This window comes from Podarcis filfolensis, assembly GCF_964270895.1.
Source record: "Podarcis filfolensis genome assembly, chromosome: 13".
Classification (NCBI taxonomy): domain Eukaryota; kingdom Metazoa; phylum Chordata; class Lepidosauria; order Squamata; family Lacertidae; genus Podarcis; species Podarcis filfolensis.
Window position 1 is genome coordinate 32,188,635 of NC_139615.1, and position 25,357 is coordinate 32,213,991.

At 44.8% G+C, this 25,357-nt stretch overlaps 1 protein-coding gene across 9 annotated transcripts in view; it reads left to right on the forward strand.

The window, feature by feature from the left end:
• Positions 1-25,357, forward strand: part of NFE2L1 (NFE2 like bZIP transcription factor 1) — a 35,806-nt gene that overhangs the window by 5,645 nt on the left and 4,804 nt on the right. For 3 of the 9 annotated variants that reach the window (XM_083582844.1, XM_083582845.1, XM_083582847.1), the window contains exons 2-5: positions 3,980-4,165; positions 4,469-4,980; positions 22,969-23,184; positions 25,143-25,232. In XM_083582844.1, the coding sequence (XP_083438970.1) occupies positions 4,471-4,980; positions 22,969-23,184; positions 25,143-25,232 (816 nt within the window). In that variant the 5' untranslated portion in view covers positions 3,980-4,165; positions 4,469-4,470. Of the gene's footprint in view, positions 1-1,635; positions 1,759-2,837; positions 2,937-3,979; positions 4,166-4,468; positions 4,981-14,353; positions 20,786-22,083; positions 22,813-22,968; positions 23,185-25,142; positions 25,233-25,357 lie in introns of those variants that run through there. The other 6 variants (XM_083582849.1, XM_083582850.1, XM_083582846.1 and 3 more) reach the window with 5 other exon arrangements.

The window sequence follows — 25,357 nt, forward strand, 5'->3', positions numbered from 1 at the left end:
GCCATGGACATGCTATGTGATCTGATGGTGAATTTGGGGTGACCCAATGCAAAGATCCTGAGGATCCATGTGGATCCATGCTTTGTAACCACGTTTTTGCACCATTGCAGCCCCAGGAAACAGTGGGTGCATGATTTTTTTGGTGCAGGCTGTAGCCATGGACATGCTATGTGATCTGATGGTGAATTTGGGGTGACCCAATGCAAAGATCCTGAGGATCCATGTGGATCCGTGCTTTGTAACCATGTTTTTGCAGCATTGCAGCCCTGTTTTTGCATCAGATCATTGCTATGTGATCTGATGGTGAATTTGGGGTGACTCAATGCAAAGATCCTGAGGATCCATGTGGATCCGTGATTGGAACCACGTTTTAAGTAGGGAGGGAAGGAAAAACATAGAAGCGACAAGGAGAGGGGTGTGCAGAGAAGCAGCTGGCTAAGAATGCAGGAGAGGGGTTTTACCGGAGGGAGGAAAGGAAGGCAAAAGTCCCCCCCCCCCACAAGCCAGCCCGCTCTCTCTCTCTCCCCCCCCCCCAACCTGCATGTTGCCTTCGAGTCCCAGACGCACGGAGAGGAATCTGTTTTCCACTCTGCTTGCCTGGAGGGGAGGGGTTTTCTCTGCTCTTTGTTCCGTTTGAGCAAACACAGTAAGGAAACAGAAGCGGGTGGGCAGTAAGACCCTGAGGCAGAATGCAGGAAAGCAGCAGCTTCCTCTTTCCTCCCTTCTCCGGACGATTTGATATTTGCCTGATTTTTGCCTTCACTCACGCTTGTCAGCTCCAGGGACCACACATTCGCTCTATAACACGCACAGACATTTCCCCTTACTTTTTAGGAGAAAAAATCTGCGTGTAATAGAGGGAAAAATACGGTACAAGCAAAAATAAAATACACATGAATGATATGTCATAGCAAGGCTTCATAGTTTGTAGGCAGACTAGAATAGATCTATTTTCTTCAGGTGAAAATGCATGTATATGTTTGGCAGATAGTGTAAATACTCATATTTGAGAAATTGTCAAATTGGCCTTTTATGTACAGAAGCCTCATTTAACTCAATGTATATGACACTGATTCTGTGGGTAGCTGGAGGACTAACCTGCCTTTATTAAGATTTTTTAATATTAACCTAAATTATTTGCAGTTTAAACAATATTTCTAAATATATGCGCATATATAACCTTGCAAGTAGGAAATATTTCAAAAACTTGCAAGTAAGTCTAAATAGAAAAACTAAAGGGAATTGTTCTAGTATAATGTGAGGAGAAGATGACATTCTCAGTTGAGAAAAGTGTTTAAAGAGTTGAGGGTTGGGGATGGGGTTGGTTGGGGCTGTGGATTTCATAATGGAATTTAAAATTTTTGAAAGCTCAGAACTGTTAGAGATGTGCATCCTTGTGGGGCTGTATAAATAAGTACAGGCTCTCTGGTGGTCTGAAAAAGGATTTTATGGTAGTGACTGGCCTAGGGGGAATTCTCCAGGCTGTCTCCCGTGTTATCTGGATGCATTTTGAGAAGGTTTAAAATGAGACTGAAATGTGAGCCCAGAAAGTCATAGTGACAGAGGTTAGGATTAAAGAGGGGGCAAGCATGCCGGAGAACATGTGTTGGGGGATTCTGGCTCTCCTAGATCTTTAAAAACAACAACAACTTTGAAATCACATGTCTCTGATGGAAAGGAAAGGAGACTGAAATGTGATAGTAGGCCAGAACAGAGATTGGGTAAGGATGAGTACATGATTGCACTTAGCAAATCAAGGTATGGATTTTGAAATTTCTTGTCCCCCGTCCCCCCATTGCTGGTGGTGACATCTGATTGAACAAAGATTAAGAGTGGGTTACAACAAATGTTACAGGTTAAATGAGGCAAAAGTTGTGTTGAAATGCTACAGGAAGGCTTGCAAGCTATCATCTTTCTACTTAAGGCTCATATATAATTATTATTTTAAAAAAATCAAAGATGCGTTATGGATACGTTATGATGTGCACACACATTTTCTCTCTCCAGCAATTTTGTGATGGACATGCTAAGCCTTCCCTATTCTCATGTGCCTTAATTGCAACTGTCAAAAGTGGGTTCTTAATAGTAATTTAATGCAACCTCATGTCCTTGGGAGTTTGCTAACTAAGAACTTGCATGTGAGTCATGGGCATAGCCAGGATTTATGTTGGGGGGGCAGGACCTTTTTTTGGGGGGGGGGCCAGAACTGAGCTATCTGCAACTCATATTATTAAGTATATTTATTTACCTGCACCCCCTCCCCCCGGCTATGCCCATGGTGTGTGTGTGTGTGCGTGCGCGCGCTTCAGGGGCTGCTGTGTTATACTAAGTCAAACCATTAGCCCATTTAGCTCAGTATTATCAACACTGATGGCAGCAGCTCTCCAGGTTTTAGACAGGATACTTTCCCAGCCCTATCAGGAGACACCAGGATTTGAACCTAGACTTTTTGTGTGCAAAGCATGTGCTCTAGCCTTTCCCCTTTGAATTAAACTCTTAGGAACTTTGGCTCATTACTTCCTGTCCATCCTTCTCTGTACAGTTTCCATGGTTCCTTATAATCACCAGAGGGGCTGCAAGGTAGATTAAGGATAACAGGGAATTGTCAGATTTTTCATACATAAGCTCAGGATGTTAAATGACCCCCAATAGTTAAACACTCCTTTCTCCTTTGAAACACAATGCTTGTGTATTCTGTAAGCATTACGATGCTATAAACGTGGTAGGTGCAACTTTTTGGGGAAATGTTGGAGGATTCTTTCAAACTGATGTGTATATACAGTAATTCAGAGTTCTGTAGCTAATAATTGAGGAAATATGAACATTCCAAAGTGGGGCAAGGCACCATGGAAAAGAAGTGGAAGAAGCTGGTGGGGGTGGAGGTCATTTGGCTGGTGAGGTCATTTGCCTTTCCCACAGTATCACAAATCTACATGGTAGGTATCTGTGACTGGAATGGAAATCAGAGGATTGTTTCTGGAGCAGGGACAAAAGTAGGGGGAAGTGAACATGTTAAGCAGGAGCTTAATAGTATTTTTGGTCCTGCATTTGCTGGATAAATGTGGGTTTTGTTCTAAAGTGCCAGCAAGCTCTGTGTGTGAAGTAGGAGAAGTAGCTGCAGAGATGTATGTTGATGAATAGGTAAAGGTACCCCTGACGGTTAGGTCCAGTCACAGACGACTCTGGGGTTGTGCACTCACCTCGCTCTAAAGGCTGAGGGAGCTGGCGTTTGTCCACAGACAGCTTCTGGGTCATGTGGCCAGCATGACTAAGCCGCTTCTGGCGAACTAGAGGAGCGCACAGAAATGCCATTTACCTTCCCGCCGGAGCGGTACCTATTTATCTACTAGCACTTTGACATGCTTTTGAACTGCTAGGTGGGCAGGAGCAGGGACTGAGCAATAGGAACTTGGCCTGTGGCGGGGATTCGAACCGCCGACCTTCAGATCGGCAAGCCCTAGGCTCTGTGGTTTAGATCACAGCGCCACCCACATCCCCACGTTGATGAATAACACCCTTCTAAAACCTGAAAGCCAGGCTTCTCACTTGTACTTAATGTAAATTGACCAGAAACTCATACTGAATAAAAGCATAATCAGCATACTCCAAAATCATTGGCTGTAAGCAGCTGGGATAGAGGATAAAGGGTGGTTGAAACGCGAGTAGGGCACTAGTTTTATTTGCAAGGTTGTTATTATCAGTTGGTTCTTTGTTGTGTCTTGCTGAGGAGTCAAAGGGGAGTGGAGAGAAGTGAAAGATGATGTTGCTACAAAATGGAGGAAGATAAGCAAACCAGGGCAGTATTGACCTAAATATAACTTTGTGTTTGTCAAGATATACTTGTTGGTGAATTATGTAGACTCTGTGCACACTTTTTTCTTTGTGGCCCATAGGTAACAAAGTGTTTCAGTGTTGAGCAGTGTCCAAAGGGTGGTGTCTCTAGTGTTTTATCGCCTTCATTTTTTTGGCTGTGTTTCAGTTTCTGACGAAACCCAAAGCAAGCAGCAGAAGAGTCTTTGAACGTTTTCCTGCCCTGGAATCTTGGACTAGAGGAAGGAGGAGGGAAGAGTGAAGTTGCAGCTGTTCCAGAGGACTTGTCCCATCTTGTAGTCCGTGTGGGAAATTAAGACTCAAGGAAGTTGCTGCATGTGGACTCTTTGAGACAGTAAGTCACGTGGGTTTATATGCAACTACCTTGGCTTAGTTACAAAACAGTTTTTGTCTCTGGATAGGCAGAGAGCAGCAGAAATAGGAGTCCTCCTGCTGGGAGACAGCTTTCTCTCTTCGGGAGATCTTTAGAACTTTAACAACTCTCTCGGTGGTAATGATTGTTTTTAGGTTTTATTTTTTAAATGGGGTTTGAACATTTTTTAATTAGATTTTTTCATTCTTTAACTGTGGAGAGTTAGCTTGATAGTGTGAGTTTTAGTACATTTTCTGCTACATGCATTTGCTTTTCCTTTTCCAGAAATGCTTTCTCTGAAGAAATATTTCACTGAAGGACTCATCCAGTTCACCATTCTCCTCAGCTTAATAGGTGTGAGGGTGGATGTAGATACTTATCTGAACTCGCATCTTCCCCCTCTGCGAGAGATCTTTTTGGGCCAGAGTTCTGCTTACACCCAGACACAGTTCCACAACCTGCGGAACACTTTAGATGGCTATGTCATCCATCCAAAAAGTGTAGATCTGGACTATTATTTCACAGCTCGGCGGCTTCTTAACCAGGTGAGGGCCCTGGACAGGTTCCAGGTGCCCACCACAGAAGTCAGTGCCTGGTTGGTACACCGAGATTCTGAAGGTTCTGTCTCTGGTGCCCAACCCAATACAGGCATTGCCCTTGAGAATGGCAGTGGCTTGCAAGATGGAACTGTTCCAGACAATGAAGTGAGGGAAAATGGAGCAGAACAAGGATTTGGTGAAGAATTGGAAGACCTAGGTGCCGTGGCTCCTCCAATGAATGGTGATCTAACCAAAGAGGTAGGTTGTTACTCTCAGGCACAATCTGTGGACTGATGTGGTGGGGAAAAGAGAACTATTTGAGTATTTATTTGTGACTTGCAGCTATAAAAACGCTACTTATTGTCAATAGCTTAATATTTCAGCGATTTGGGTAGGATACTGGGAAATTTCTCTTTTTGGTAAGATGTTTGTTGGTCTGAAATTAGAGCAGTTCTTTTGTTGCAGCTTTCAGGAGGCATCTCAATAGCACCACCTGCTTATTTTGCAGCATTAGGTAATAGTCTCAATGCATGTATCAAATGGATAGTGATTTACTCAGCTCTGGAGTACTTCCAGGAGATTTTTCTACTTGGTTTTCAAGGGAGCAATGGGTAAAGCAGGTCTCCTGCTCCGTCCTAGTTTCTAATTCCAGTGTACAATGACTGCCTAGTGCCTTCCTTTTCCCACCCCTTACTGTCTCATAAGGTTTTCCTTATGAAAGCCTGTTCTGGTTTGACCTGTTTGTATTGTGCCTTGCTTAGTGATGATTTGAATTAGCTGGCTTGTTTACTTGGATGCTCAAATCCCTCTCCCAAACAGGGTGGAATGGTCATGGAGAATCTCTTCCAGACCACCCTTAATCCCTGATACTTTGTGTTGAAAATGGACAGTATTACTAGAGCTAGTGGCCAGGCTGGGAGTTGCTGAAGCAGCTGCTGTGGCTGCCTTCTGCTCTTGTCATGTTTTCTCATCCCTACAATTGGCAAAAATAGGCTGAAGGTTTCTGAGATCTTATCCTTGGAAACTAAAAGTGAAATATCTCAGTTTGCGGGGTTTCCCCTACAGATTTAGATAACAGAGAAATGGAGAATGACCCACTAAGATAGGAGTGTGTGTGAGGGGGTGCATGTGCCTGTGGGGTGCTTGGAACAGGAGACTGAAGCTAAAGAATTGAAGGTTTTTTGTTTTGTTCTGGTAAAGCAGGGGATACTAGGGGGGAGTCTTGTTTGAATCCTTAAATACATCTTTTGTGTTCTGGATTATTGTTACTGGAATGAGGAAGAAGATGGTTGTACTAGAATTTCTCATATTTTAAGACTGCTATCTTTAAAATATACATTTTAACTACCCATTGTTGTAATTTTAAAAATGAGAATACTGCGTTAAAAAGTTGAATAGCTTTTTTTTTGTATATTTTAAAAGTTCTATAAATAGTGACTTGCTGAAATGTGCAAAGCAATTTGTAAGGGAAGTGTGAGGGTTGCTGGTACTTTCCTTTGTGTGTGTGTGTGCACACGTGTACTTTCTATTGCTAGGGTTACAATGCAAAAAACACAAATATAAGACTAGGGGTTTTTGTGGACAAGGACAATCAGTAGGCTCTTCAACCATGAATCTGAAGACCAACACAATACTTGTTCACCCTTATAAACCCATGAGGCCCCCAAAGGGTGAACAAGTTTTGTGTTGGTCTCATGGCAATGAAAAAGTGGGAGTTACTGAGGCGTGGCTGATTCTGACTTTGATCAAGGTGTGTGTGTGTGTGTGTGTGTGTGTGTGTGTGTGTGTGTAGGACAGGGATAGAAATTGTGCAATACAGAGAAGCTCCTATTCTGGAGCAGCCTTTAGGGTTAATTCATTTTGCTTCCTATCTTTTTGTGCTGGTCATGTGTGTTGGAACGGACTTGCCATGGGTTCATTAGAAGTATATAATATTTCATTCTGCACTTAAGTACTCGGAGCACTTCTTGTTCATAATGCTACAGGCACCAAGCCATTTTCCTATTCCATATTGTCAGTTGTGGACTGAGTAAAGTATGATTTGCCTTAGTGAATTGATAGCTGAGACTATATTTGAATTGGGTGCTTTCCAATTCATGGCTCACTTTGTTAATCGCAATGTTAGACCAATTATGTGCTTTCACTACTGATGTGCGGATACTGATCATGCACAAAACTTCAGGGTCGTGGTGGGGATAGGGACATAGTCACTTTGCTTGTAATGAGGTAGTGAGTCACTCTCCTTTTTTTAGTTGTGCAGAGAACTTAAATTCAGACACAGGCTGCAATACAGTCTGGATATGAGAGAGATGATACAAGCTTTGATGGTCCCCAGCGGCACTTGTCCCCTCCTAAATGGGAAGTCCCTGAACACAAAAGGAGGACAAAAAGGAAGGGTTTGGCAGAAATGTAGAGTTTTATATATGCACAATCCCACTAAATGAACTCTTACGGTAGAGTGTTCAAACTGCCATATAAAGGCTACATATTTTCTCGTTATGAGATACGGTTTTAGTGCTAGTGGTTTACTGGGTGATGCACAGATTAGAAGCAGACTTAGGGTTTGCTTTGGATGGACAATACAGGGTTTATTGGATATAGGTGGACAGGTGTTATGTCCGTAGAGGAGCAGCTCAAGTGAAGATAATATGCTTCAGGAAAGGCATTGTAAAGGGAGGTTTGGCTCTGGTTTGTGTTTAAGCACTTGCTAGATGCAACGTGGTTAGAATTTTCTGAGCTGAATTGCTTAACAAAAACAACCTTAACATATTTATAACAAGGAAATAAGTTTTTCAGCTGAAGGCCTTCCTAAACGATCAGGTTCTGGCCAAATGCCTAAAACACTGAAGTGTTATAGCAGTAGTGATTATTGCAAGGTCGATTGTGAATGCCATGAAGGATGACGAACAGAAGAAAGGGCTGCCATGAGCAGTTTTGTGCATTGTCCAAAGTTGTGAGCAATAGGTATGGGAAACCATGTTCAACTGATCACGCAGCTCTAAAGCTCATTGGGTGGCTTATGCAGGTCACCATCTCTTAGCCTGCCCAGTGATTTTTGAGAAGCTAAAATGTTTGTCAGAGCTCTTTGGGAGAAAGGCAATATATCTTGTGATCAGGGTAGCAATGAGGTTCAGCTATTATGGCCCTCAGCCCTGTGATTAGAGACTTGTTTCTGGAAGTAACCGCAATTTGGACCATGGATTTACTGTACATCATTGGGCATATCTTGCTCTTTTCTCAAATAAAATGGGAATAGTTGCCTGTCTCACAGGGTGGCTATGAGGGTGAATATTATCGGGAATACAAAGCAATTGGTATGAGTTTTGGAGTCCTTCACTCCCTATAGAAAAGGAAGGAACAGCAGAAGTAGCAGTGGCTTGTGAGTTTGTTGAGAAAGGAGAGGCTTCAGCAACGTGAAGGTTTTTTATGTGTAGGTGAGCTGTGTAGGACTTTGGTTTATCCTATTGTATCTGCAGAAGTGGTTATAAATGCTTTGCATATGAAAATAAGGGCCAGGTGTGAGTAGCATGAGACCACTTTTGTGTTGTCTAGGGCTTTCCTTTTTTGCATCATAAAATATCATGCTACTCCCTAATGCGTTGCTGAATTTGTTTTTTATTTTAAGCCCCATTTCTCAGCATATGTTCTTTGCTCAGTGGATGCAGTGAGCCTGCTAGGAACCCTAGCTGGCTTAGACTGGATCCACTGCCGGGAAGAATTTGGGCTAATCCAAATACCAGTTTGTATGGGAGGTAAGCATTGCTGCAACCCTCAAAACACTTTACCTCCCTCACCCCCACGCATGCAAATGCCACAAACTACTTGCTATGGGGCTACACCTCCTCCTGCAGCAGCTGCACAGCCGCTCCCTGCCCAGACAAGCAAATGTAGTATCCCGTGAGCTGATACATTATGTATTTTTTTAACTGTCTAGAGGTGATGTGAGAGCTGGGTTTGCTAAGATTCAGCATGGGACATATGAACTGGTAATAAAGAGCTTCTGACTCTTCATTTCACCATGTGATAACCACCAGTCAGGCCCTATCTGATTACCAAAGGAATTGTTTTATTTGTATTCTGTTAAAAACATACAAACTCTCAACATGGCTCAGAACATAAGAAATCATTAGGACCAATCAATAAAAGCAGTATAAAATTTTAAAATATGTCCCACCAATATAAAATGCAGGCCTTTCTTATATGTGTGATCTTCAGTCACTTCTTTTTTTGAAATTATAATATGGGACAGCTTGTGAGATGAGGACTACATGTCCTGCAGCTCTTCTGTTCTTGGTCCACAGGATAATGAATCACACAACAAAAGGCTAACTCTTCCGATGGGAATTTAGCCCTTTGCTGTCTGATCCACTCCCTGCTGACCAGAAAAATATTTCCTTTTCCTTTTCCAATGACTGTTCATTCAAAAGTAGTGAGTGATCCTTTGAAAGCAGGTGTCTGTACCAATCTAGCACTTCTCACTAGATGGGTTGGGGAAGATATAATTTCTCCTTGGGCCTAGTCAGTACAGTGGATGCTTCTGCTTTTCTCTGTCCCTGAGTTGTGTATTTATCACTGAGATAAAAGTTGCTTACCTTATCCACAAGACCAATGCCTAGCTTCCATGACTGCAATAATGAGTCTCCTAAGAACCCCCCCACCTGTATGCATATTCATGCACTTACCCAAAACTGCATGCTTGTGATGTGTAATCTTAACTTCAGAGCAATATTTTGGCTTACTTTTTCTTTGCTGAGTGACCTGAAGCACTTGCAGGGGATTTTGAGATGTTAAGGGGCTTTTTGTGTTAATAGAAGTAATGTAGAAGGCATGCTGTCTGCCTTTGAATAGTGTTGCATTAGTGGGAAATTTTTCCCATCTTCTGCCATCTACTTAGAAATACTGTGGCATTTTAAAAGTATCACAGGCACAAGACATGCTCCTAGGAGCCTTGCTATCCAGCCACAGCAATTTGATTTTCAAAGTTTATTGAGTGGGTAGAATAGACACTCTAATGCTTGGAGATTGATTCTGTGGATAAGTTGTTCTCATATCTGGGAATTGGCTAGATGGCCTGTTCTGGACAGGGTTGTGCTTCCTCTGATGGAGTTGGGTGCATGGTGTGGGATGCTCTCGGATTCATCTCCATCACCGGAAGCACCTTTTTGCTAGCTTATTCCTGGAAAGAGAGCCTGACCACAGTGATCCATGCTCTGGTAACCTGTAGATTTGAATTCTATAATGTGCTCTATATGAGGTTGTTTGGGAGCTGCAGCCAGCATTTGAAATTAGCCAGGCGCCAGTCTCATTTTGCAACTAGCAACCAGCTTTTTGCAACTGCATGGAGATATCCAGGTGCCACCTCTTGACTCCTAGCATCTCCACCTGCTTGGCTGCAGTCAGCTGGTCTGCTGGGCACCGCGGCAGCAAAATTCGTGTCTTTTGGTGCCGTGCTACCCTGCAGACTACCCAATTTGCCTGGCAGCAAAAATAAGTAAAGTTAAAATATTTTTTTGCTGCTGGGTGAATCAGGTGGTCTGCAGGGTAGTGCGGCAGCAAAAGACATCCTTTTCAGCGGTGGCTCCCTGGCTTTGGAATTCCCTTCCTCTTGAAATCTGGTTGGCACCAACATTGGTAGGTGTTTGGCACTAGCTAAAAACTTATCTTTTAAAAAAGTGGATTCTTGATGTATTAGGCAACTGACTTTTTTTGTACTGATAGGCCATATAATATGTAGTTGTTTTTACTAGAATTGTTATGTTGTTAGTTTGATGTACCCTGCCTTGGGATCACTTGTTTGATGAATAGCGGGTTGAAAATGACATGGATTCATTTATGTATTATAGCCACTGTTTGTTTAAAACTGGAGCAGATTTACTAAATAAGAATGTTTGTGTCTGTCTTCTGGTGTGTAATCAAAGTATGGATTTTTCTCTTTACTCTATAATAGAACTTTCCCCTACTTCTCCATGGTGTCCAAGGTTTGTGTTGTTTTACATGGGATATTGTCCTTAGATTCTGCCTAGTTTCTTATTTTAGCAGCTGCTACATGAATGACTTTATCTTAGTCTTCACTTCCCACTTTTGTGGAAACACACAGCCTGTTGCTGTTAGCTAGAAGTGGCTCTAAAAATGTGAGTACTGGGATTAAAGCTTGCCTGAAACTTGCCTGCTCTGGAAAGCTCTTCCTCTCTTCCTTGCTGTGTTTTGGGTTGGGGTTGATTATGAAATAGTGAAATAAAGGTACTCTGCACATGCTCAGAAGCAGTTTATAGGTACTCCATGCTGAGCCTTGCCTGAAGGTAAGAACTCGTTTCTTACTGAATGCTGCCCATGACTAGAGCCAAAGGTTAAGGGGGGGGGGGAATTGTAAAAGTATGAAGTATCTTTCTAAGTTCTTTGTGTACAATAATGTCTTGGTAATCCTTATATCAAGATGTCGGAATAATAACATTTGGCATATCACAAGTTGTTTGCTGAGACTGAAAAGAAAGTGACTTGTTTGAAGCTGCTTAGAGGGCTCATAGTATAGAAAATGAACTGGGGACTTCCAGCTCACTTTTTGTGTTCTTAATATTATGTCACACCAGATCAGTATGCTGAGATACGCTGTTGTAGAAATACCTGGTATCCTGGAGCATCCTTGTTAATCTAAGTAATGTAGTATTTTGATTCCATATTAATTTCAAGTATCTTGAAATAATTTTTTAAAGCATATGTGTTTGGGAAATCCACACTCCCAAGTGAGTCATAAGCTATGGATGAAAGAGATTGTGTAGATTACATTTATATGCTTTTTTGAACATCATCCACCTTGTCATCTGAGCTCCCGCATTGTTCCAGTGGATCAGAGTGCCAAGCCTTGTGCTTTAGATTGTTGAGGGGGGTGGCTCTTCAGCTGTAACAGCTTTCATACCAAACTTGTTCTTTCATCCCTGCAAGGCCGTATAGAGTTGTTATGGCTGTCTTGTATTATTGGCCTTGGCTGTCAGTGCTTGTTTTTCAACTTTGTCCTAGAATGGGGTGCTTTGGTTGCCCCAGCTCATTAGCTGTGGATGTTGTAGATTGTAGACAAAAACCTTCATTGAAACTTGTCTGTGGGGGACTATAGGAACATAGGAAACGGCCTTACTGAATTAGGACCTTGGTCTATCTAGCTCAGTATTGACTACACTGACTGGCAGTGGCTCTCTGGGGTTTCAGGCAGGGGTCTCTTCCCATTCTATGTGGAAATGCCAGGGATTTTACCTGAGACCTTCGGCATGCAAAGCAGAGTCTATGACCCCTCCCCAAATACTTGCATTCTGCCTGCCTGAAACTTTCCATTAAGCTTGCTGCCTCCTCAATTATCTGCCCTCTTGCCTGGTCTGGTATCCTTGCACCTGATTTCATCAGACATGATCCTTCAAGATTGCTCCTGTTCATGCCCTGGCTAGTCTTGTTCAGTCATTTCCTATAAATGCAACATTGAGTGACCATAAGAGAGTTGGGCAGCTGTGATTTCCCTGGTCTCTGGCAAGGTTTTGGAATTGGGTGAGAGTGAGGGATGCTTGTACAATGGTACCTCTAGTTGCGTGCACCTCTGGATACGTATCCTTCAGGTTATGTATGCGGCAAACCCAGAAGTATTTTTGCAGGTTTCGCCGTGCGCACATGCGCAGAACAGGCACCTCCAGTTTCGAAAACCTTGGGATCCGACCGGAGTTCTGGAACGGATCCTGTCTGCAACCAGAGGTACCACTGTATTTAGGAGTCCAGAGTCTTGATGCCTGCTGTGCAAGGATTCAAGAACAGTGCTTGTAAAAGTGGCAGAGTTTGCTGTTAATTTCTCTAGTATTTTTCCTACTTTATGATTGATTCTATAGGCTTGAGTTGTGTAGGCAGCTTGATCTTCTAGAAGGACTTGTTCTCTGGATTATGGTGCCCTTGTATTATATTTCCACAACAAGGGTATAAAAATAAATGCCCAGCTCAGGCAACATGTGATGAGAGCTGAGAGAGTTAGTATTATTCCATCGTGACCCACTCCCACCCCAAGCCTGTCTCTACTCTGGCAACATATGGAGAAGATCTCCTTACCCTTTGCTCTGTCTCCCCCCTCCCCCTGAATGCTGGGGTGGTGGGGGGAGAGTTGTCCCTTAAGCAATTCCTGTAAACATGGGCCAGTTGAGAACATACTGTTTTCCTCAAACCTTAAGAGGTGAAGGGAAGGGTTCCCCCCTCCCCTTTCCAGACATGAGGGCTAATGGAGTTTACAGGAACTATTCTAGTATGTGCACAGACATTTTTCAGTGTGAGACTAGACTGCTGGCCTTCTGAACCTGGGCACTCTAGAACAAGACTGGACTGTTCAGAGCAGACTTGCATAAAGTAGGCACTGCAAAACAGGCACAGGACTTCAAAGCTGCTGAGCAGCATTCTTATTAGGATACAGCAGACTCCTGTAAGATTATACATTGCTTCTGAAAATGGCTGCTGTCTGCTAGTAAGAATGCAGCTCAGCACCCTTTAGCCTTGTCTCTGTGCTTCATTGCATATTTTAGCATTTCCCTTGCTGCTTTTCCAGGCTGGTTTTAGGTTATCTTCATTGGGCAGCTACTGTGCCCCAAGGTGCTTAATGAGAGGCTTACTTATTAACTCCTAACTTGCCCACAGTGCCACCTCTCCCTGTTTCTGGCTCACTGTGATATTATGATTATCATGTAATTATAATTTCTGTCTCACCATTTCTACAGCCTGGGACTCAAAGCGGCGCTTACACAGATAAAATAGAACAAGCTAAAAACATAGAAAAGACAATAATTAAAATGTAATTAAACACTAATTGGGTGCACCCACCCTTTAGCATGCACCACCAATAGTGGGAGCATTTTCTGCTATGATTTGCTTGCCACCAAGCAAGCAGGCAATGATGCCTGATAGGAACAGCAGTTGCCACTGCTTACTTGCCTGCCTTCTCCCACTTACGATGGCAGCAGCAAGCAGTGGCCACTGCTGCACTGCCTACTCACTGGATGGCAGGTGGAGGGGGGAGGAAGAAGAAGCCACTGTCCATTATGGTGACTTACCTCGTGGAGGCGGGGTGGGTGAGCAGGGTCATCTCACCAAATGGTTTGCTATCAATAGTCCCTCAAAGGCTGGAGCCTGCCCCAAACGTCTTTTCTTGCTATTCAAAGTGTTAGGATTTGGGCTTGATTCATGTTACCTTGGTCTGCATCTCTGATCCATCTGAGCCTTTCGTTCTCTGTACTTTTAGTTCAGGTATAGGCAAACTCGGCCCTCCAGATGTTTTGGGACTACAACTCCCATCATCCCTAGCTAACAGGACCAGTGGTCAGGGATGATGGGAGTTGTAATCCCCAAACATCTGGAGGGCCGAGTTTGCCTATGCCTGTTTTAGTTCAAGTTCTATCTTTAATACTGCATAAGCCTCTTTCTCACCCCGACCCCTCAAAAAGTGATTTATTACTTAGTCTGGACCAGAGGCTTAAGGTGAACTATAGTATTCACATACAAATCTCAAATCCGTAAGTTCCAGCTCTCCAGGGAAATGTTTCTCCCCTGCCTCCTAGACCTCCTCGCCATATTGTTGGCAGTGGCAGAAACAAAAATATTGTCGACATGATATTGGAGTGGACACCTTGATGGGGATGCAAATTGTCCCCTTCCCAATCATCCAACTGGTCACTTGAGCTTGGAGGGGGTAGTTAGATCTTCATGGCTCAGCTGAAGGGCAGAGCACTGTGTCTTGTACATGGGTTTGCCCTGTGTGTAGGTTGTGGTGAAAAGTGTGGTGTTACCACTGGTGTGCAGACCTTGGAGATCTCACCAAGAGTGAATGTGGGTCTTGGACCAAGAAAGTTTAGCTACCTGTGGCCTAAAATATTTGTAGGTATGTCACACAAGTCTGTTTCTCTCAAAAAAAATATTGATACCAGCTTTGTATAGGAAAGTCAAGTATTGCACAATAACTTAAGATTAAAGTGCACAGATATTTTGTTACATGTTTATGCATGCGTGTTAAGATAGCAGGAATAGGGCCCCTGAGTATGTGTTTGCAGAAGTGGCCCCTAGAGGAATAGGCAGTAGGAGATGACAGGTTTGGGACAGACATGGTCCAGGGGCAGACATAACTAGGGTATGGGCATTTAGTCTCAGAAAGCTGGGGAGCAGGGAGGCTCGAGCTACCCTACTTTCTTGAAAAGAAATTAAGGACTGTTTGTAGAAAACTGGCTGGTCGAAAAACACAACTTGCCCACAAACTTTGACACTTTTATTCCCACTTCTTATTGCATCCAGCACAACTTCTCCCTTTCCTTGAGGAGCTGCAGCTATTCTCCAGTCTCGCACTTCTCTTTGTCCTCAGGGCCCCCTAAACCTGGGCTCACTTGTGTGAAAGTAGGACCCTTCGCAACCTTTAGGATTAGGAGGGTTTGAAGAGGTTCCGCCCTGTCAAATTAAAGGAACAAAATGCTTGAGCTGTGTTTATTTTTAACTGTAGCAGAGTATGTTGCTGTTGTTTTTAGTAAGCTTGTCTTTCCTGGAATTACAACATGAATGCACTGGGACTAGATCCATACACATTAGTTTGGCCTGAACCCTTGGGAAATAGCCTGACTATAAATGCTATCGCCCATCGTTCACCACCACCCTGTTTCCTGACCAATCTTGTTTGCCTTGACATGGCTACCAAAAAGCTAACTTTTGTTGGAGATTAGGCCCCAGAGTCCTGGAGCTCTTCTTCAAGCCCCATTTAAAGCAGTAAATGCTGCTTCAACAGAACATACTTTAAAAAGGGGCAAGTCTTATAACGTCGTCAGTTTTCGTAAGCTGTCATGTTTATCGCCCACATACTGAGTGTTTGCCTGTGCTTACCTTCATCGTGATTACGTGTTTATATATGAATGGCAAACTGGAGTGTAGAAGATCAAAGAGTTGCCAAAGTTTTCTTCGGAAATTGTGATGCAATGCATGCAATACAGTTTTTGGCTTTTGATGTCATGCTTTGACCTCAGTTTTGTAATGGGGTGACTTAGGATGCAGCCCCCTTGGAGTCCACTGAATGCCAACTTTTTATTCATGGTTATATATATCTATATCTATATCTATATCTGTTCTATACTCTATTGACTCTTTCTGCATCTTGCTTTCCTCCCCTGTTCATTTTGAATTAGATATATACATAGCAGGATGCCATTCCCTCACCTTCTTTCCCCAAGACCTGCTTTTATTTCTCATCACACTCAACCAGAAACTTCCCCCCACCCCCGCTCCCAGGGTGATCAGGGTGGATTAAAAAAATAATCTTTTTTTAAAAAAAAAGTGACTAGAAGTTTATCTTAAAAAACAACTAGTGCATGTTAGCACTATAGTATGCCTTCCTACTGATTTAATTTTTACCTGCTAGCATTGGGGCTTGCCTATATCTATATCTATGTCTGAAGATCCAATTTGATCAAGTATGAATATTTGCATTCAGCCTACCAAAGTATTTGGTATTTATTTACCTAATGAAAATAACCCAGTAACTAGCAAACCTTACTTCCATCTTTGTTACTTTGTTTTTGTGAGGGTGAGGTTGGGCCGAAGCAGAGAGGAGGAATGCGCTAAATAAGACAACAAATTTACCCAGTGGTCAGATTCCTATATTTTTATGCGTAACCTCACAAACTCTCATGGCTATTGGTTGTAAGCAAACACTAAAGGGGAATATTTTAAAGGCATTCCCTATATAGCTAAAGAAAAACCTACAAACCTTGCTACAAAATGTATACAATGCAAGATGCAGGACATGGTTGTAAGAATGAAAACAGTATAAACAATACTCTATTTAGACAGGAACCATAGAATACGTTGGAGCCTCATCTCTGCAGAAACACCCAGTGTCCTGGCCCTGCCCGGGGGCTGTCAGGCAAGGAATGTCCAGAGTGAGGAGGTAACTCTTTATTGTCAAAAGTACACTTACAAGTAGGGAAAAGGCATGTCTATCAGTCCTACGTTGCTCAGCTACTCCAAGGTGTGCACCCGATGAGGCAGTTGCAGTGACAGGGAGGCCTGGCCCCTGACCTCAGCTTATGTATCTTCCCCACCCGAGTTGCGCGTAAGCAGCATGTGAAGATGCATCTGCATGTAACCTGCTTCTGTTCCTCCCTCTTCAATCCTTGCTTGGTCCTGGGAGACAGTGGAGCAGGAGAGGTGGGGGCAAGAGGAGGAGGTGTGGAAGCCCTTGACCAGGGGTCAGCAAACTTTTTCAGCAGGGGGCCGGTCCCCTGCCCCTCAGACCTTGTGGGGGGGCAGACTATAAGCCCCCCCCACTCTCCCATCCCTTCTCCACGGTACTGGACGAGCCCTGGTGGCTGCTTACCTGTGTCTTGCGAGCGGCAGGGGCTGGCGGCGGCGGCAGAGGGACGATGAGCAGCACACAAAAGGGCTCCAGAGGGGGGCTGCTTAAAATGGCAGCTGCTCAAGCGCTGCTGACCCTGGCACCAACAAAGCCCAGCCCCCTTCCTCCTCTAGGCAGGGCAGGGAGAAGCAAGGAGGAGGGAGGGAGGAGGCGCCAGCGCCGGAGCTGCCGTGTGAGGGAGAGGGAAAGAACACATGTGCTGGCAATCCATGCAGCGATTCCCAGACCATATGCGGGCCGGATCCAGAAGGCAGTTGGGCCTGATCCGGCCCACACACCTTAGTTTGCCTACCCATGCCCTTGACTCTCCACCAGCCTGACCTCTCCCTCCTCCTCCTCAACCTGTTCTTCACTCTCTAATCCTGCAGCTTATCCTGCCTGATTCTCGTATCCTGTCTGTTACAGGCTCCCCCAGATCACTGTTCCCTTCTTCCAAGTTAGTCTCTAACCCCCCTTCTCCCAGTGGTGCCCACTCCTCAGTATCCAACCACCACTCCTCAGTGTCCAACCAGCCCCTGTCACAACATCAGGTTTGGGTTTGAAGAATTCCCAGCTTTCCTGGCCACCCAACCTGTTCCCAAACCTGGGAGAGATTTCAACTAGCTCAGGATGTTTCATAAATCACTCCTTCTAAATCCCCTTCTTTTATTCCCAATGACAGGAAAATAGTTTTATGTATTTTTTTAAAGAGAAAATTCCAGAGGGAGTGCAAGTTAAAGCAGTTCAATCACCTTTGGTTCCCTTCCTCTTTGGATTGCAGCATAAACTGTAAATGAATATGGTTTCATGATCAAATGTGCACCATTCTTTAGGAACTATATGAAGAAATAATAATCATTGATTTTAAATCAGCTTGATTTAAATCAAACCACCTTGTTGGTGATTGCAGGCTTGTTTGGGAAAAGTCTAGGTGGAAATGGGTGGCAATATATTTTGAGGTCAGGGTTTTAAAAATTCCCACATAGTGGCTCTAGGCTCTGACTACACAGTGAGCTGAGCACACATTGTTGACTGACTGTCTGGCCTCTATGTTGACTACTTTTAGTTAGAGCTGTCATGAGGTTTTTGTAAGTAATTTTGGTATATGCTTTCACTTTTGTCATTTATAATGTAGAATGGGGGAAGTGGAACATGTGTTTGTAGTGTCAGCTCCTCTGTCTTAAAAAGGAGATGGGTAATAAACTATTTACAGTGTAATTTTGTACATGTCTACTTACAAGTAAGTCCTACTGAATGTAGTGAATGAGTGAATGTAGGATTACAGACTTAAGTTCCCATGTGCCAGTAAAAAATAAAAAATCATATATGTTCAAAGGACCTGGGATTTTTCAATTCCTACTTGAACTATATTCTGCAAAATACAATGGAGGCAATTGAAACCACCAGGTTCAGCTGGACTGAACAGTTAGAACTTCCGCAGCTAACAGAAGATAGAATCAACAAGAGAGCATTGAAACATGCAACTTGGGATGGCCTATAATATATAATATTTTGTGGCATTAAGATGCTGCTCTGTTCCAAGTACTTGCTCTGAATCTTTGACCTTTAGCCCATTGCTGTCTTAACTCATTTCAGAACACAATGTAGACAGAATCCTACCTTATTAATTTCACTGTATAGGATGTAAATGTGTAAGTAATAGAATGGCAGGTAAGGTTAGACTGGACTGTTTGTGGGGGGGAAACAGACATAGAAGCCACTGGTAACTGTCCTGATCCAAAGGGATGGTATAAATATTTCTGAGAGAAAAGGAGCCCTGTTGGATCAGACCAGTAAAGGTCCATGGCAGCCTCCAGGGAGGCTACAAGTCTCCCCTTTTTCTTCCTCAGCAGCTGCTTATGTATGTAGAGGTTCCATTTTACTGTCATGGTTATTGGGTTTATTAATGGCCATCTTCTATTAACCTGTCCAATCCCTTTTTAAAGCTTTCTAAAGCAGTAGCCAGCACATTATAAATATAAATATCCCTTCCATCTGACTGGGTTGCCCCAGCCACTCTTGTTGCGGCGAATTCCTTAAATTGTGTTCTGTGATAAAGTGATTTTTAAAAATCTACTCATTGAGTTATTTGTTACATTAGTAGAGGAAAATATTTCCTCTTCGCTTTCTCCACACTTTGAATAATTTAAAAAGTTACCGTCATGTCCCTTGATCTTCCTTTTCTAAACTGCCAGTGAAATCCTATGCATGTAAATACAATTGATTAAGATGGGACTTTTCCTGAGATAAGAGTGCATATTAGAATCACAGGTTTAAAAGTCTCAAACGTTTTAGCATTGGGGAACATATGTGAAGTGGCTATGGAAAGGGCTGGATAAATAATTTGTGTTTTATTATTTGTAGAATGCTGCTGATTGCCTGTGTGAGTGGATGTGGTAGTAGTAGAATCACAGAATCATTGTAGAGTCGGAAGGGACCCCGAGGGGCATCTAGTCCAACTCCCTGGAATGCAGGAATCCTGGCCACAGCGAGGTGGGCTCAAACCACCAGCCTTCTGGTTAACAGCAAGACGCACTGACCCTCCTCTGTCCTGGCACTCTGTCTGTGTCTGTTAACGCTGCTGTGTAAGAACCCATAGACCCCCCCTCACCATATTTGTATATGCTCATTCCTAGGGCTTTGCGTAGTTTGAAGTGTAGTGCAGCAAAATCTCAGCAGCCGCCGTGGGCTTCAGTAGAGCTTTTCTGGCGGTTGAGGGGCTTCCATACCCTTCCGTGCTGCCATAAAACAAAAGTGTGGGGGTGGGGATGAAATCTGTGTTGATACGGAAGAGGGAACTTTTGGTAATCTCCGGCAGGCTGGGCAAAATGTTCTAGGCGAGGGTGCTGCCTAGCAGGACTGATTTTGGTAGGTGATATGCAAGAGCGAAGGAATGTTGTCGGCATTTTATTCTTTTCGGTGTTCCCCGAACTGCTGCGAGCATCACTGCCTGGCTTGGGTGGGGCATCTTGGCGTGGGAGCTTCTCAAGGAGACAGAGGCCCAAACATTGCTGCAGCTCCCAGGGCGACCTGGGCGGGGTGGAAGAGAGGAGCAGCAATTGGCTCTCCTCTTCGCATTCTAGGTGACGAGTGCGAGGAGGAGCCCTTTCCTCTGCATCCTCAGCAGGGACCTGAGGCCTGGGATTGGTTCTTTCTGCAGCCTAGGTAACCAGCACAGGGCGGAGCCTGGCTCCCTCTGCATCCTCCGCGGTGACCTGGGGGAGGGGATTGGCTCCGGCTGCAGCCTAGGTAACGGGTGTGTGTGGTGGGGGGGTGTTGTCTCAGTCTCGCTGCAGCCTCAGCCCGGCACATGGGGTGGGGATTCCATATCTGCAGCCTGGGCATTGAGCAGGGGGTGGGGATTCGCCGGAACTCCTCTAAGCAACAAGAGGAGGAGCGCTGAGGATTGGATCTCATGCTGGGGCGGAGGGAGGAGGGCTGGCGATAGCACAGCACCTGTGGGTCACATGCTGGCAAAGGAGGGGGGCTTCTAAACAACTCGGGGGCGGCTGGCAAGCCTGCCAAAAAAGAAAAGAAAAAAAGAGCAACTGTTAACTGAAACCAGAGATGTCTGTCCAGCACCCTGCCTGGGTCACCCAGCTCTGCCTGCCCGGAATTTGCGCTCTACATAGACCATGATCTGGGTGGACAGCTCTGGGAGCGGCAGCTGGGGACATGAGAAAGGTATCCCTTTTAACCCTTTTCTTGCCCCTCCTTCATGCCTGCTATTAGATTGTGGCCAGAGCAGGCCAGATCTCTTCCCACCAGGCACCTTGGAGCTAATAAATCTGTAGGGGGGAAAGGATGTGTTATATCGACTTGAGGAGGGAGAGGCTCTGAGAACAAGAGGAAATGGGTTGTGTGAGAAATGAATATCCTGAAGTGGGGGAGGGTGAGCGGAGTCTTGGAATGGGGGGGTACATCTGGGAAGAAGCAGATGGTCGAAATGAGGGTGAGGGGGTGCAGACCAAAGACGCCTTTGGCCCATATGGGTATCCTGGCCTGTTTACTGAAAGGTGCAGGTGGGGGGGGGCAGAGATGGGTACCTTGCTGGCATATCTCTTTGCCCACGCCATCAGATCGCCCCGAGACCTGAGAAATCTTCTGTGTGTAACTGGACAAGGCATCCATCCAGATTGTATTATTTAATTTGAACGGGTTTTTCTTGTTAAAGGGCACACTGCAGGAGAATAACAAAGTTGGGTTTGGTCAAGGTACCCATTTTGTGAGATGGGGAAGAGGGTTGTCTAAACTTGTTTTAGTTAATTTGGGGTGAATTCAAGAAGTGGGGGGGGGGAAGGTGGTCCAAATAGTGCCTCTGACAAATTAGGCCCTGAAAGAGCATTTGATTCTGCTGGGGTTGGGGATAGTGAGAGTCCATAGCAGAACAGGATTGGCAGGTACAGAAGAGACTGATTTGTAAGGTCCTGAAATATTTGACCAGTGATTGAAGGTGATACCAGAATTTGCATATTCAAGTTACAGCTATTATTGACAGGAGGAAAATTCTGAATAGTGTTGCAACACAGAGCAACCTTATGCTCTGACATTGGGGGCCGGAGAGTAAGGGGAAATCACGACACTTTTCTGTTTTCTTTTTGGTAGTGCTGTGAAAAAGAGGGCACTTTACTCTGCTGAGTTCTTGTCTGGAAGAAAGAAATAGCAACTTAAAAATTAGTGTCTCTGGCAGCCTGAATTCTGGATCCATATGTAACCTCTGTACATAGTAGAATAGTAGTTTGGGGTGGGTGGGTATCTGTTTTCCTTAGGAAATAGGTTTGTGGAGGGTGGGGCCAGAAGTGCTGGCTGACAGTGGCGCTTAAAAAACTGCATATGCCTTGTAACAAAAAAGAACGACCGCCTGTGCCACAGGGTGGGGAGGTACCTCTGTGTGGTTGGCAATTCTAGGGCTGGGCCTGGATGAAAGGAACACACTCCTGCAGTGCGTGAATAAATATAGCCTGCCTGTGGGGGGTGGCTTAGCCTTGGGAGAGGCCTGTCCTGCAGAGGAAGAATTTTCAGGATATTGTGGGGGAAGGGAGATGGCATTCCAAAGGAGAAGCATGGCTAGAGTCTGGTCTGGATGAGGGCTGATCACTGCTTTGCGGTTGGAAGAAGGCAGTGTGTTTTGGATGCGTTCAGCAGGGCAATTTGCTTTCAGTTTGAAGGGCTGGTTAAGGTAGGCAGCTCTGCTGTCTGGAGCAGAGGGAGCTGGCCAGGCAGAGCACGCATGGCAAAGCCGGGTTCTTGAGTTGCATCAGGTGGCTGAAAATGCAGAGAATCCCCACCCCTTTATGCAAATAGCCAGAATGGCACCACAGGCTGATGCAAGCCCGCTATGGAGCAGCAATCCAGAATGACAATTGGCCCTCCCTTCCCTCCCTCCTTCCTCTCCTCCCTCCGCCTGCCTGCCAGCCAGCCAGCCAGCCGTCTGAGCGGTTAAAGCTGCAGACTCCCTGCTGCCTGGACAGAGCGAGCACTGCTGCGTAGCATGGGCAGCGGCAAGGAGACAGCTCTGTTGCTGTTCATGGAGTTCCCGGTCTGTGCCCCGGAGCAGCCTCGTTGCAGAGCCGCTCTTGGCCAGCTCCCAGTGCAGAATGGCTGTAGGTGGGGGGAAAGTATCTGGAGCCCCACGACATCAGGGATGGTCCAGAAAAGGAGCAGGAAAGGTGGGGCTGCACCACATTCAGAATGAAGGGCGGCACTTGGAGGTGAGTAGGGTCAAATGGTGGCGGATGCAGTACGTCACAAGGGAGGGTGAAGTTGCAGGGGAGGGCATCCTCCAGAGAAAAGAGGGCGGCAAGGAAGGGAGAAGCCTTATTACGAGTTTTTAAAGTGTCCCCCCCTTGTTTTTCTTTTGTTTTTAGGACATTGATTTAATTGACATCCTGTGGAGACAGGATATCGACCTTGGAGCTGGGCGTGAGATTTTTGACTACAGCCACCGCCAGAAGGAGAACGAAGTGGACAAAGAACCAAATAATGGGGAGGAGTGTGGGGATGGCTGGAGGAGCAGCGGGGGCGATGTTGCTGACAGGGCCTTGCTAGTGGATGGCGAGACAGGGGAAAGCTTTCCTGCACAGGTAAAAAAAACAACAACTCAACTCCCTAGTTGGGTAGGACAGTTTTCTTATCCACCATCCTGGGATTGTTCTTTGTAGCTGTTCAGTAGAGGAAAATCTGCTGCTCCCTCTCACTGCATGCTTGGGTAGGCCTTGGGAAGAAAATAGCTGTGATGCTAGAAAATGTCCTCCCCTTTTCAAGTTCAGACACAACTCTTAAAAGGGAATTAGTTCTGAAACACTGATGTTCAGTGTTGCTGATCCTGCCCAGGAAGCAGGCAGGGCTGCTTCTCCGTTTGCGTTGGGTTTGAGTGCATAGATATTCATTACCTTTCCATGCTTGGTTAAAGGCCTTGGTCTGTGCTTTGTTGCTTTGTGGTAGTCCTCAACATACACCCCTTGCTTCTTCCTAGGCTTCACACCACCACCTTCTGATCCTTCTCTCAGCATCCTGGCTTCTTCTCACCTCTGTTCTGTGAGAATTGGGCCTTCTCCCATGTCTTATTTTTGGTTGCAACTGTTAAGAGTATGTTATTTAGTAAGAATTTTTAAATCTCTCTCTGTAAATCTCATTAGTTTTAACCCTCCTTCCAAATGGGGCTAGGATTTATCAGAGAATCCTGCTAGCAGATGCTGTGGGGAGGCCATTTCCCCTTATTTCTCTTTATAACATCTCACACACTGCTCTGGAGCCAATTTTGTGGGGGCAAAGGGGACAGCAGGGGGAATAGGTAGAATCACCATGAGTTCCCCCCCAACATGGCAGGAGCATCTTGTGAGTAGGATTCTACTTGGGGTTGCTCTTGCTTGGCATTCTAGTCTATATCTCTTTCTAATTTGGTGAATCCATCCTGAGTCTGCAGAGTAGGACTGTGATATCCTATCAAAGCCAGTTAATAAACTCTTGACCCTGGATGGCTTTGAGAACAGTTGTTACTGGGCACATCAGATCTCCAGATTCAGTTCAGTCAGTCCCCACTTATAAGACTGCAGGAATGCAGGTTGGTGACAGCCTCTGGAATGGCTCACCCCAGTTAGAATATCCTCTGGAAGCAGGGCTTCCCTTCTTGGGGGCTGCATCTAATTCTGCACCAAGAGAATTTGCATTTGATTAAATTTTACTGTGTGACATAAACCGTTTCTTGACTTCAGCATTTGAAATTTTGTCAGAATGCAGGGTGTTTGAGAAGAGACTCGGGGGTGTCATTGGAATAAGTAGTGGGGTGGTTGTGGAGGGGTTGTGGGACAGGGAACTGGGTGTGGTATTGGAAACCGTGCCAGATAGACAACCATGTAGCTATTGGCTGTTGAGGTGAGTTTTTAGGAAACTGTGTCGCTTGGTCAGGACTACCTGGTTCTGAGCATTTAGCCCTGTCCCAGGCTGTGCATTGGACTACATCACTGGGTTTCGTCCGTGTCTGAGACGGGTGTCACCTCAGCATTAATTACATTTATCTAAGTTCAAGAGAAGAATAAAAGTGAGTGGGGCGAGGAGGAAAGATAAAGGTTAGTTTAGTTTATTCAGCTAATAGATTGCTTTACCCGGCCAAAAGAAAAGAAGTCTCTGTGTTAATTACAGAGACAGTAACACACAAAATACAATATTTTTAAAAGCAATGCAGATGCACTATAATGTGCATCTACAACATCAGCAGCAACATAAAATAACCACCCCATCCACATAAAAGTGTATACAAACAAGCACACACAAACAAACACAGCCACTATTAATGCTGCTGAAACGTCTAGGGGAATAAAAATGTCTGCCTGGTGCTGGAAGGATGACAGAAAAGGGCTATTTTCTCATTGCCACCCTCCAGATATCTCTTAAAAGAGGCACACAAAGAATAGGAGAATGTACAGGCTTTTTAAAAGAAGTTAGTCATATGTTGCCGGTGGAGGTTGGTCTGAAAAAGTTGAAGGGCACGGGTATAGATGATCTTACAGTAAAATGACACTTGAATTATTTGCTCTTCCAGGTGCCTGGTGTTGAGGACCAGACAGCCTTGTCCTTGGAGGAGTGCCTTAGGCTGCTGGAGGCCACGTTTCCCTTTGGGGAGAATTCGGAGGTGGGTCAATGATGGCCCTTCGGAAAGAGAAGATTTAACTGCTTAGTAGTAACAGCATATGGCATTTCTATAGACGCATTCAGTGTAAAAAATGGACTTGGACAATCTTTATCTCATGCCCTTGC